The sequence below is a fragment of the Onychostruthus taczanowskii genome, unplaced genomic scaffold (assembly GCF_017590055.1).
Source record: "Onychostruthus taczanowskii isolate IOZ18803 unplaced genomic scaffold, ASM1759005v1 scaffold8, whole genome shotgun sequence".
NCBI lineage: Eukaryota > Metazoa > Chordata > Aves > Passeriformes > Passeridae > Onychostruthus > Onychostruthus taczanowskii.
The window spans coordinates 12,655,980-12,670,356 of NW_024505892.1; the positions used below are offsets into that span (position 1 = coordinate 12,655,980).

Sequence of the window (14,377 nt, forward strand, 5' to 3'; positions counted from 1 at the left end):
GTCTCAGGAAGTAAAGCTGAGTCTGGGAACTCATCAGAAAACTTCTTAAAAATGCAGTTTGATTACACAAGTAGCAATGGAAAGGAGCAGTAGAGGGTAGGCTAGTATAACATCTATAGAACTTCATCAAATATTTTAATAGTTTCATTGCATAAATTGGGTGATGGCTTTGGGGATTGTTAATTTTAAGCTACTATACAGTCTTTACTATGTAGAGACATTCATTTCTGTGGCATAATGTCTATGTATCACCAATGTGATTGAAATTATATATATTAGTTATAGAAACTGGGACAGACCTTGTCAGCAGTATCATCACTGCATGCATTACCTGAACATGGATTTAAATTGCATTTTGTGTTAACACTGGTATTTTTTGTTAATTGTTTTTCTTATCCCTGCATTTCAGTGCAAAGTGATGTCTCAAGTACCTCTGGACTTGTTGGAGGAGTGCAACCACCCAGTGTCTCAAGCAATTCTGGGCTTACCGGAGAAGGGCCACCATCCACTGGCTCAAGTAGCTCTGGGCTTGCAGGGGGAGTACAGCCACCCAGTGTTTCAAGCAGCTCTGGAATTGTAGGAGGAGTGCAACCACCAACTGTTTCCAGCAATTCTGGTCTTGCAGGAGGAATGCAGTTGCCTGCTGTCTCCAGTAGCTCTTCTCTTGCTGGCGGGATTCAGCCAACTAATGCCTCAAGTAGCTCTGGACTTATGGCTGGAGTGCCACCACCAAATGCCTCAAGTAGCTCAGGGCTTCTAGCTGGAGTTCATCCTCCTGGTGTCTCAAGCAGCCCTGGCCTTCTGACAGGAATGCAGCCACCCAGTGTTTCCAGTAGCTCAGGAGTTCTGGCAGGAGTACAGCCACCGAGTGTTTCAAGCAACTCTGGGCTTCTCATAATGCCACCACCCAACGTTTCAACTAGTTCTGGACTTATGGGAGTGCCACCACCAAATATTTCAAGTAATTCTGGACTTCTGGCAATGCAGCATCCAGGTGCAGTTCCAAACATGCCTCATTTAAATATCAGTAATCAAAGAATGCCAGGAATGCCTCTTATAGATATCCGTCCAGGCCTAATGCCCCATTCGCCTGGACCAAGGTTTCCATTGATGCAGCCAGGAATGCCACCACAGCGTACTATTCCTCCTCCCGCAATCCTTGATCCATCTCTTCACCCACCACCGCCTCGAGGTCCTTTTCCTCCAGGAGATATTTTTAATCAAACAGAAAGACCTTTTGGAACACCAGGAAGACAAAATATCGATAACATTTCTAATCCAGAGAAAAGGCTACCACTTGGAGGTGATAACATTCAACAGGAGGGGGACAGAGATTATCGCTTTCCTCCGGTGGAAAACCGAGATAATCTTAACAGACCATCTCCAGTGGATGTCAGAGATTCTGTTGGACGACTACCAGTTGATCCAAGAGAGGGTATAGGAAGGCCTCCAGTAGATGGAAGAGAACACTTTGCTAGACCACATATAGACATGAGGGAAAATTTTGGAAGACCAGGTATGGATAACCTTGGCCGAAGAGAGCATTTTGGTTTCAATTCAGACAAGCACTGGGGACAGAGAGGAGATTATGATGAAAGAGAGCACCATGCCTTCCCTATTTATGGTGGCCCTAAAGGCTTCCATGAAGACAGAGAGAGGTTTCGGCATGTAAACTATAGGTTTGATAGTAGAAGTGGTCCCAGTTGGAATAGAGGATTTGAACAAGATGCTCACAGAGATTTTGATGACCGCAGAAGACCCTGGGAAAGACAGAGGGATAGGGATGACAGAGATTTTAATTTTTGCAGAGAAATTAATGGAAACAGGTTTGGAAGAGACAGAATGTCAAACAACTGGATCCCGCCTCCACATCCACGGGTTTTTGAATATTTTGATGGGGCCACTTCTCAACGCAAAGCTGATAATATGCCCCAGGTAAATGGTGAAAATACAGAGACAGAAAGTCAGCCACCAACTGCACAGGTGCAGGATGATCCAGAACTTTATGAAAAACTGACATCTTCTGTCGAGATAAACAAAGAGAAGAGTGACACAGAAGCTGATATAGAGAGTGAACCAGTGGTAGAAAGCACAGAAACTGAGGGGACATAATCATCACTCAGTAGGTAAAAGATACCTTTTGTAAAGTTGTCATCTCTCTGTAATAGATAAATGGCTGACTGGACCGTAGCAGTTCACTTTTGTCTGCCAGAATTAAGTTAATCTGATGTTCATGTTCATCTTTCACTTAAATAACTGTACAACTGACTTGTATAGAACACTGTTCTTAATTTGAACATGGTAGGTAAACGTTTTTTGCTTTTGGGTTTTTTTTTTAATTTTATTTTATTTCTTTGGTAAAACATAAACTTGCCCCCAATTGCTTTTAATTTCACAATGATAAATTAACAGCTTGTCAAACAAAGACTTCCTATGGAAGAAAATGGAATTTTTAGATACTACCCATAGTTTGGCTATCAAAATTGTTATACTTGAAAACAGGTGCTGGTGTATCTTGTCCGTGTTTTTAGACTGCTGCAGAATTTTAAAGTATAGATAAAGCTGTGATATTTTATGTTCCTACAATTCGGCAGAAAAAAAAATGGCCCATGTTACTTAAGGAGCATAACACAGAGATTAAAAGTGATTTTGTAAAATCTACACTATAGTCTCTGTTTTCTCTAAAGTAAGTGTTTGTGATTTGTTCCTCGTACTGCAGTGGGTTTAAAAAATGAAAAAAAGTACATTTTAATGTTGGGTGCATTTTGTTTTTAGATGCCAATAAAGCATATTTGTTTGATAACAGTGTTTTAGGTATTGTATTTTTTTAAAAAACCTGCAAGCTCTAAAAACTTGGAATCGGCTGCAATATATGCTTAGCCAGTTGTTGCAAAAGGTTTATATTACTTTTGTAAAACCAATGCAACAGTTATATGTGCAAGAAGCATATGGTTTTTACATCAAAGATCATGAAGTCATATTAGTTTATGTAAATAACATGTATGTAAATATCTGTGTAAACTGTTTGTAGATACCACTTTTTCTGTGTTTGCCTGTGTATGTGCAGGCACTCACAGAATACTGTAGGCACTTCAATAAAATGAAATGAAATTAGGTTGTAAAAATTTGCCTTTCACCTTCTTTAGGTAGTAAGATCAAACTTATTTCACTGCAGTGCTGTCAAGCTTCTGTTTATCTGCTCATGTTCATTGTTACAGTGTTCTTACTACTTCTGGAAGGTGGAATATATATACTGTAAGAATATGCAGTAGTATTCCAGCTTACTTTTTAAAATGCAGATATGCATGAAGCCAAAACTTAAATGAGTATTTGCATTTTTTTTAATTTTGTAATATATTTGGTGTTCTGGATAGATAGTGTTAGTGTTTGAGTACTTTGTGGTTAATTGATTTTAATGACTCAAAGCTCAGAAATGTTGCATGAAAAGTAAGCTGATGTTGGTCTAAAAAACCCTACATGTTTTACAAGAAATCAGAGTTGGAGGGTTGTGTTTTGATGGAATAACATTGAAGTTGAACCTCTTTTTAAATTGTTGAGATTAATTGGCTGCTTAGGTAAATTAGTAGTGCTATTCTCTCCCGTTTCACCTGCTTTGCTCCTCGTGTATCCTTTCAATTGGAAAGGTTAAGCTGTAGGATGATGTCAGATTTTCAGTTTGCTCCATTCAAGTGCGTTTCACCAGCTTCTTTCAAAATAAGTTTTGTTAAAATTCTGTGTCTGAAAACATCCTCTCACTCAGTTTTAAGAAGGTTGTTTTCCTCTTGCATAAGATAATAAGGGTAGATTCTCTTACATGAATGCCCCTTTGGTAAAAGAAAAGCTTCGAGCTCAGATTAGATTTTTGATCTTTAACATTAAAGCATTAACATGCAAGTTTTATTTCCCCTTCTGCTTCCCTTAAAGGGGTGAAAGTATGAAAACATCACATGAGTGTAAAGCATTAGCATGCCTTTGAACCTCGAAGCAAGTTACTCGTGTGTGTAGTCCTCTGGATGGTGGGGTATTTTTTCATGCTGTGTCATGGTTCAATTTTTCAGTTCCAGGGACTTCTATTCTGGATAGTAAACAGACAGCTTAATGAAGGTAGCTCTTGGAAAGAGTGGACTTGAATGAATTATTATACTATTGCGCAAGTAGTAGTCATTAGGTATGCATTAATTAACCTCTACCTTGTAATGGACCTTGCTGATGTGTTTATTACCAGAACATGTCTTGGGAGTTGAGATGAGCAATATTGAAGGTAAATGTATTGTCAGGGGCAGTCTCTGGCTCAAAGAACTCGACTAGTGCTGCTGCACCAGCTACTTGTAGTGTTCTGGTCAGGCAGATTTGATTGTGTGAAAGCCCAAAAGTACAAAATAGCTCTAAGGATATTTTATGAACTTAAGGGGTTTTATTTCATTTTAATATGTTAAGTTTGAAAAGGCTTCAGCCATAGGCCACAGAAACGAATACTCAGAATCAAACACATATTGGCAGTAGCTTTACTTTTAAAGCATTTTGTTAAAAACTCCTGAAAACTAGAAGTTCATCTGTTGTTCTTCTAAACTGGGACTGGCAGTGTGCCAAGTTGTTCATAATATGAAGATTTAGGTAAATTATCAGGTGAGAGTTGTTAAACAATTTGGTTGGTAGTGATATAGAACAATGCATTTAATGAATCTATTATCTTTGTTAGTATCTTTCAAACATGAATAAATTGGCTACTGTACATGTGTGTTACACCATCCATTTCTAAATGCTGTTTTTTTGTAGAATAAAAGTTTCTTGTACAGTCTTCAGTTGCATCATGTTTACAGCTAGAACCATTCTATTTCTTATTTAAATAATTAGCATGCAGATATGTATTACCAAAATACAGCCATATTTAGAAACTTGAAGGGACTTCATATAAGTGAAACACTCTGGTTTCTTTATCTTGCCAGGAAGTTTCTTTATCTAGCAGGAAGTTTTAAATGTTTCAGAGCTGGAGTGGAGACTTTCCTTTTTTATTGTGGATTAAGCCATCATAAACCAATGTGTGCACTGAAAGGAGCTGTCCTGACACCCAGACCAGTTCTTTGATGTGATTCATGGGAGTGACTTTTAATTTTTACTTTTGCAAAGGAGAGACTGAGATTGGGACAGAAAGAAGATGGGGCCCAGGCATTGGGGTAGCAGTTCTGTCTTACGCTGGTTTAAAGCTTGCTGTAGTGATGAAAGGTTGTGTGTTCTAGCAACTGAAGAAGCTGATGTATGATACACATAAGTAACAGATGCATTGAAAAATACTTCAGGTAGCTTTGCAGGCAATACATTGTATTTAGGCACTCACATTTACTTGAAAACCATATGCATCAGTAAGTTGTTTGATGTATTTGCCTTTTTAAACAGGCTGTGGTTCTTTTACTGTAGTGCATTTGAGTAGAGCACTGTATCCATAAAGATGAAATGTAGCCTTCATTTGCTATAAGGATATAATTTCTTTGCTGAAGCCTTTTCCTGTGAAGTACTGGTATGCTTTCTATTTGTGTGTGGTACTTCCTTTTGTTACAGACTCAGGGGAATATATTCTGTTAGATTCCTTTGCTTCAGTAGAGCTCTATAATATACCTAGAGGCACTTAAGTAATTTAAATGACTTTATGAAGTTAAGGAACTTTTAGCCTGAGTAAGTCAACGTGGGGGTACTGTAATCAAGCCTGTAGTGAGGCATGCACAGGCATTCCTTAAGCACCGTTGGAAAATTATAAAATAAACTTACGTATAGAAGATGTTTCTAAGCTAAGCCAATTTATTACACAAGTCTCTGAATATACAATTTGAGCAGTTTTGACCATATGGAAGGATATTTTCTGCTGGTCAAACTGAAAGTACTCTTGGCTTTTTCCCCTAACTCACATCTTTGGGTAATTTGATTTGAAACTGATAGAAAACTAAATGAGTGAAACTGAACTTCATTCTCTGTCTTTTCAGTAATGGTGACTTTTTGTTGCTTGATAATGGGAGAGCTGAGCAGTCAGAGTCATAGAATGGTTTGAGTTTAAAGGGACCTTAAAGATCATCTAGTTACAACTCCCATGCCATGGGCAGGGACACTAGACTAGGCTATTCAAAACTGCATCCAACTTGGCCTTGAACACTTCCAGGCATTGGGCATCCATAACTTCTCTGGGCAGCCTGTTTTAGTGCCTCACCACTCTCACAGTGAAGACTTTCTATCTAATATAAGTCTGCTGTACATCAGTTTAAAGCCATTGCCTCTTGTTCTTTGCTCTTGTGTAAAGTCATACTCCAGCTTTATAATTTTAAAACCTATTCAGAATATCAGGAGTCATCAAGAGTAACTGGACAAATTTTTGTTATTAATTCATGTTATTAAAGAACCTTTCTTTCGCTTTTTTCTTGTTGTTGATTCAGGTAATTAAAGGATCTTTCTTTCCCTGTTGTGACATCTACTGCTGATTCTTTTGAATTTTTGCAGTAGTCAGATTTTTCTTTCAACTTCCTTTCCATAAGTAAGCATGCCCTATGAAGCCATTACTGGTGTAGATGAGAGATTGTTATAAAAGGCATAAAGGCAGGATGTTCTTTTTTTAATTTGAAGCTGCTTATTTGAATAAGAATGGCAAAAGCATCTTTCCTTAATTGTAAGTAGTCTTACATTTTTGCTTGAAGGGCTGTCACAGTGATGTTGTTAACTCCACTTATTTGGTACAAGTTCTTTGGGTGCATGATAAACATAATTCAATTAGTGTATGTACTTGATATTTCATAGTCAAGAAAAGCCAAGTAGAACTACTAAAAAGAAAATTAATGACATCTCTTTGAGTAATAACTCACATATAGGATATGAAAAGTGATTCTTGTCAGTGATGAGAGTCTCTTAATAGGGTTTTTGTTGAAGTTGGTAAGCTGTAAAATTGTATTTGCTGTTATTCTTTTATTCTTGTCTTGCAAGAACTTGATGAAAAAGGGTTGTCTCATTGAATATCCTACTCTTAATATCTTTTAGATGGGCTGCTACCAAAGATTAGAGGAGGCAATTCTAGCAGTCTAAGCACTCTCACAAATGAAGAGGTTCTTAAGATGTATTGTACAGTTACAGATGAATGTGTTTTCTCTCTCCAAGAGTTTGAAGTGCACATTTCAGCACTTGCATACTAACAGTGATATTAGTTGTATCACTGGCTTACTAATCTTATTCTGTACTTCATCATTTTTCTTTTAAAGCTAAATCACTAGTGCTGATTCTAAATTTTCTTATCTAATGAAATCATACTAAAGCACTCAGACAAGGGACTACTTTGTGCTTTCCAAAAAACCAGTATGATCAGAGAGCATTGTAACTTGTAAATAGGCTAGTTGAAAAATTTTTTAATGTTTTATGTTTTAATGCTACAAAATTCCTCCTGAATTATTTTCTGTATGCATATCTGTTTCATAATGGATATGTGTTCACATTAACGTGTGTTAAGATTTCTGTTGAAATGCAGAAAACAGATTCTTTAAAGCAGATGACTTTGTGTGTTTCTCAAACACTTCACAGGTAACTTCACAGCCATATCGATTTGCATACTAGCAGATCACAATTGTGTGCAAGCCAGCGCAAGAAATCCTTACTAGATGAATAGGTGAAGAGTGTTAAATGGATCTAGAATTGTTAACCCAGGTGTAGGTCGGTAGGATTCACCTAAGCCATTGTTGCAGGAACTTTGGATCTGAATGTCACTTCCACACTAAATAGAGATCATAAGTAAAGTAGTTTTTTCTTGACAGCAGCAGGAATTAAGTTGAAATAAAGTGTATTTCAGTGTATAAAGTCCTTTCTAAAAATGCATTCACCTTCATCTACTCAATGGAAACTCTGTCACTGCCACCTCTGTTGATCAAGGGGGAAAATATTTTGTATTTATGCTGTTTCTGAGGTAATAACATCTCATTCAGCAATGCAGTGAAATACAATTTTAAGTGTGCCTTAAGTTTGTCCTTTTGAGAAGGACCGCCTATTTCAAACCTTAGACAAAAATGTAGAGAAAATAAATTATTTTTTTGTCTGTACAATTTGAAATGTAATTTTGGGTTCAGTGATTTTCATCCAGAAAAATCTTTGTCATTTCAGTTGTGCAAATACATAAATAGTACGTGTACGCTCAACTTCAAAAATGTTTACTGAAAGTTGTGCTAGTTTGTCCAGTTCATTTTCGTTGTTTTTCACATGCCTGCATTACATTATTTTGTCAAGTGGTTCTATCACAGAATTCCTCTTATAGTAAGTTAGAAATACCTTTGAATTATGTCATTCAGTTGCATAACTGAGATGTTTAAATCTAGGACAACCATAAGTCTTTATCTTGAACCTCATGGATCTTTTGTGCAGTATGACTACCAACGCAGGTAACTCACTGTTGAGGACCCTAGTGGTATAGCTGTCTGTGATTAAAAGTAAAATATGGACAGCAAATTAAAATAATTGCTGATTGTTTTTGAATTTTGCTATTTATTAAAAGCAAAATAATGGCATCTCTCAAATTCCAAGTTGATTAGAAAACACTGTATTAAAACTATGAACTTGGAGGGCTGAAGTTGTATGAATTGATAAAATGAGTGAGGCACCCATTATTTTTGTTAGAGTGTAAAACTTTGAAGTGATTAGGATAAAATGTTATTTTTACAAAATATTGAAGTGTAATTTTAAAGTTTTGTGTGCATACTGATAGTAATTTCTGTGTACACTTCACATGTGCTTTGTTCCTGCAATCCTTATTTCATGATCAGAAACACTGGAAAACAGGAAAGTGGCATGAAATAGCATATTCTGGCAGACACCGAAAATACTGTACAGAGTGGATCTATATGTAAACCACTGGACAGATAATGGTTTTTCAGCAGCAATAGCTTGTTAGCCTAATTTGAAATGAGAAAAAATACAGTTAGAAAGCATGAATAAACCTTTTTTGGTTTTTTTTTGATTCAGTAGTTAATTTATGCATTCTGATTAAGTATTTACTAATTTACAAGCAAGCAAGCATCCAAAGATTTTAAGTACTCCTGAGCATTTTTCTTACTATTGCTCATACCTCAGTTAAAAATGAACACCTCCTCACCCTGTCCAAACAACAAAAGACCCCCTCACAAAACTCAGGTAGGTGTAAATATTTGTCAGCTTACAAGGTTCTTTGAGGTACAACTTGACACAGATGTTAATATACCTGTTTGGGTATCTTTAAATAGTAAATTCTTTAGATCCCAGCCAAAAGCGTGATGAAGAACTATATCGCTTGCAGGGAATGTGCTAAATTGAAGTTTTAGTGTAAAATCCAAGATTATTTTGTTCCTTGTTTGAGTTATCTCCTAGTCCAAATACTGTGTGATGAAGAACAATATCGCTTGCAGGGAATGTTTTAGTGTAAAATCCAAGATTATTTTGTTCCTTGTTTGAGTTATCTCCTAGTCCAAATACTGCCCTTGTTCAGGGTTCCACTCTGAATGCTGATTAGAGGATGTTCTGATTAATGCCTGTGTAACCTGTTCAATAAGTAATACATTCTATGTATTGCATCACTATGATACAGACACTAGTGAGAAGTTGGGAGTGATGCTGTTTAAGGCAAAGCTATCACAGAAAAAAAGGGGAGATTATGAAATTGTGTGAATCACCAATCTCAAACATTGCTATTGAGGAATGTCTACTTAGTACAGAGATAATTACTGATTACTAGTAATTATCTCAGTAGCCATAAGGGTGCATTTCACAATAGTATCCCAGTTTGACAAGTGCCGGCTGCAGCATCTCTTGCATTCTGCTATCTGCAGAAAAAAAAAAAAACAAAAAACCAAACATTTTCTTTATTAAAGTTGTTACATTCTTTCACATTATTGCTGGAGAATTTAAAATAATGCTGATTTAGTCTAAACCAGTATGTGCTATACAGCCTCATTTGTTTACCAGTGGGACATGACTGTTTCATAAGGTCCAGGATTTCAAACTCTGTCTGGGGTGTCTCGGTTTCTCTTTCAGGGCCCTTTACAAGAGCAGGTGATAGAAGATGATATGGTTCTAATTTCCTCGATTTTTCTACTGCTTTTAACACAAAGGCTTCTAGGGGATAACTTTTTTTCCCTTTCAGATTCTCTTTCCCGTGCAAGTATTTATGAGCAGGCAACCCTAGTAAAGATTTTATTGGTATTCTAAGAGTATGATGAAATAGACTGTATAAAATGTCTGAAAAAAATTGCAAGCACTATACTTGTCTAGTCCTGTGCTAGGAAATTCATAGAGTTCATAGAGAAAGAAAGCAAGCAAATTAAAGCTACTTAAATGCATTGGTCTTATATTCTCGCTCTCCCAAAACGATGGTACTTTCTAAGTAGATCTTTTTACTGTAGCACATAGAGCTTCCCTTTAATACATGGTCACTGTTCTTTGTTCAAAATCCATTATGTCCTCCAGCTTTCTTTTCTTCATCTGCATACTGCTTTTTTTGAAAGCTTATGTTTTATTTAAATAGCATTTTTTTTCTTCAAAAGATTTTAAAAAATGAATGCACTAGGTTAATAAAGTTTCCTTGTTTCATTTTAGAATGTGCTGCTTAACTTTCCTCAATAAATTTCTTTCTCCATGAAAAGTTCTTATATTTCTGTATTAACCAGATTAGAAGTAATGAATGACATGTAAAAAAAAAAAGAGAGAAATAAAAATTTTTATTCAAAATTATATATATTTGTCATGATAGTCTGGTTCTAGCATGTTCAAGAATGTAACTAAAATGGCATTTTTCACACGTCCTAGCAGATTATCCTGTCTCTAATATGCAACTTGAAAAATTGTGCACAAGCTGGAGCAGCCTCAGGAGCTGTCCCATGCAACTTGTCCATAGTAGTGAATACCAAAGTCTTGATTTTTCCTTTTTCATTCTCTCCTTGTCCCCAGATATTCTAATTATTCAAAGTAAAGAAATTTAAGCAACCAACAGATTGGCTGAAAGCTATGAAGAATTTCACTTTTCCAGCTTGGAGAATTAATTTGTTCTAAATGTCTCTTATCTTGATACGTTAAAGTAGACAAACATAAGTCTAAAAGGAAGAAATTGTGAAAACAATTCTGTATAATATTTCTAGCATTTTTAGGGTTAAAAAACCTGCTAAAGAACTGGAGAGATTGTAATTAATGGGCTGTTTTAAGTAAAAATTACATTTTTTTAGTGGCCCTTCTCAAAAAATGTCATCATTATTCTTTTGTCTCACTTTCTTTTTTTTTTTTTTCCCCACACAACTGGGTCCTATTAAGCTTCCTAGAATGCAGCTTTGAAATTACACATTTTGTCTTAGAGTAACAGTCTAGCGTTGACTTGAGCTACATACCCCAAAACATGCAATACATTAAATTTATTATTGTGGAACTATCAGTGTATGTTTATATATCCATTTTAAACAAGCTTATGGAAAGCTTAGCTGGAGAATTTGCAGTCTGCACTGTGGAAGGAAACACAAACTTCAGTATTCACTCTTCCTTTTGCTGTGCTGTGCATGCTGCAACACTTAAGGTCTTCTTGCTGACACAGACTTTTGTCTTCCATCTTTGTCATGTCAAAGGAGTCAGAGTTAGACATGGGAGTGCTCACATACAGATTTAACTGCACATCATCTCTGAAAATCAGTTGAATATTTAAAAATTAAATATTTATTTGGGATTCTAAATCTAGCTTGCTATGAAACATTTGGTTGGTTACACCAGACTTTTTACACTATTTGGTGTTTTATTTATTCAAAGTAAAGCAAAACAAAATATTGCTGCATATATAAGAAAGGTTCAGTCTTGTTGGTGGTTGATTTTGTTATGAGAGAATACAAGTTTCCCAGTCTTATACTATAGAAAATGATGTGCTGGTGAACTGTGAAAGGCAAAACCTTAAGTACCCTGACACTTGGCTAGAAAAATACCAACCACAACCTTTCATCTCAGCTGTGAGGTAGTGCAGAGAGTGCAAATATGTCCAGGCAAACTGCTGTGTTTTGCCAGGTGCTCAGGCTTGAGAGTGGAATAATATTGAGCCAGACACAAGGCCGCTGCTCATCCAGGGATTAAGATTGTCTTTTCTATCTGAGCCACAACAGTGGTATGACTACAGCATCTTTTTATACTGAACTTTGTCACATGCTTAATATTTATAAATAGGAGAAGTATTTAAAGTTAATATGTTTTTCAAGATAATAGTTACTGCCAAATCAGATTTGTAAACCAGGGGCTCTACTTGAAGGGGACGCAGTTACAAGCAAGATTCATGATAAAACCACTGTAGGTGCTTGTTTGGATTGTTCTGGAGCAGAATTGTATCTAAAGATACTACAGGCCATTCCTACTTCAGGGTCTGAAGATATTATAGGTGGTTCCTACTTCAAGGTCTCACTTGTTGGGAAAAGGCCAAAAGTCAATTCTGAAACTTCTTGTGATTCTGACCTTCCAAAATACTCTTCAGTAGGCTGATACCTCAAATAGACCTTACATCTGCATTTGTTTTCCCATTCCTCATGTAATCTTGACCATGCTAGATAACAGCCAGCACAAACGTACTACATCTCTTTGTCATCACTGATCCTAACAAGGATGTTCTTCAGTCTCCTCCTGTGCCCTTTTGCATCCTTCAGATGCCATTGTTAGCCATTTCTAAAGACATTGAAATAGGAAATTTAGTGTTTTTCTTTAGGAACAAAGCCTCTCCTGGAGTGATGAAATACTTCCCCAATTTTTATTTTTACCCTGATTTCTTTGGCAAAAGCACTTTGAAGTGAGCATTTCAAAGCTGCTTATTGCATTATGGTTTCCAGTGTCTTCGGTCTGAAAGTGCATTTTGATGGGTTTTGAAGGAACAGTTTCTATGTAGTCTTACTGTTCCTCCATATTTTTCCTGCCTATATGGAGCAGTGGTGTCTAGCCAGCCACTGCAGCCTATTTCCTCACCTTCTGAAGAGAAAAAGTCCAACGTGTCCCCAAAACATGCTGACATTTTCTGCAAAGGGTGCCTTCTCAGGCTGTGTGCAGCAAGAGGAGCATGCAAAAAGAATAATCCTGCCTTTCCAGGACACCTTATGCAGTTTTTGAACCCTTCTTTGCAACAAGTCTGGGTTTAGGAAGATGAGAGTAGCAGCTGGATGAGTTTCTCCCCTGCTTAACTATCATCTGTACCGGTGCTCAGGGACCTTACATGAATTGCCAGGTTAGCAGCTGGTTGTGCCTTTTGTGAAGGGTAGCCACTTCTGCCGTGTTTGTTCTGAACACTTGACATACCAAGCAGAGCCCTGAACTCTACTGGCACCTGTGCAGTACAGGAGTTGCTAGTTGTCTGTGACATGTGGCAAATGCTCTTTCACGTGTGCCTTTTTCTGTTGCTTCTTTGAGAGCAATGCTATTGCTTTTCCACTATTTAATTCTCTCCTGCATAAAATAGAGTTTGATGAATGCAAAAGTGGTGAGAGTTTATACCCCTGCTCATGAATATGGTGAGGATCCTGTACTCTGTATCAGAGTGCCATTAAATTTGTTGTTTTCTAGTGGTGAAAAATTTAACAAATTTAACAACTATTTCTTGGATCATACTATTTCTATAAAAGAACATATATTTTATGGCTGTATATACTGCAGAATAAGAAAATTGAATTAGTTTCTTTTTATTCTTTTACCTTTTATCTTTATACTTTGTGTCCTGTGTACCTGTCCATTGATTCTGTGTACAGTATGCTCATTGGCAAAATGCATTAGTACTTTATTAACTTTCTTCTCTCAAAAATTATGTTTTTCTCTCAAAAATTATGTTTCTTCTCTCAAAATTCTTCTTCTCTCAAAAATTATGTTTTTTCCATCTGAATGTACCACAACCTAATGGACGTAGAGGAGGATGCAAAAATGAGCAGCCAAGCAGCACAGGAACTGGGAAATCTCTTCCAGTAGGACTGAGGAATGGATTGTGTGCAAGAAAAGGAGAGATCTTTGAAGCTCAGTCACCTTACCTGTCGTTATTGATATTTTATACTGCATTCTAAAATGATGAACATTTTTGTATCCAAATCCATAGGACGTAGCAAATTGTCAAGTGTCAGAGTATTGTAGGATTTTTCTTCTGAGAGAATCTCTTTTTGTGAAAATTAAACTGTGTGGCAGCTCCTCTCACAAGGGTGCAAATATTGCATTTGAAAAATTTTCTAAGCACTTGCTGATTTTGTTACTGATGCAGCAAACCTGAGATTTTATATTCCTTTCTTTAACACTTAGGTACTGATTGAAAGTGTTTTTAGAAGTGTCAGCAGTGACCAAAGAGAGATTACTGTGGTTTTGAAGAACTGTGAAACTGAAGGATTTGTGAGGGATGTTAAGTGAATTT

General features: G+C 36.6%; 1 protein-coding gene across 3 annotated transcripts in view; it reads left to right on the forward strand.

Moving 5' to 3' along the window:
• SCAF8 (SR-related CTD associated factor 8) overlaps positions 1-14,377 on the forward strand; it is a 151,025-nt gene that overhangs the window by 49,103 nt on the left and 87,545 nt on the right. For 2 of the 3 annotated variants that reach the window (XM_041423963.1, XM_041423962.1), the window contains exon 20: positions 410-2,126. In XM_041423963.1, coding sequence (XP_041279897.1) covers positions 410-2,112 — 1,703 coding nt within the window. In that variant the 3' untranslated portion in view covers positions 2,113-2,126. Of the gene's footprint in view, positions 1-409; positions 4,869-14,377 lie in introns of those variants that run through there. The other variant, XM_041423961.1, reaches the window with a different exon arrangement.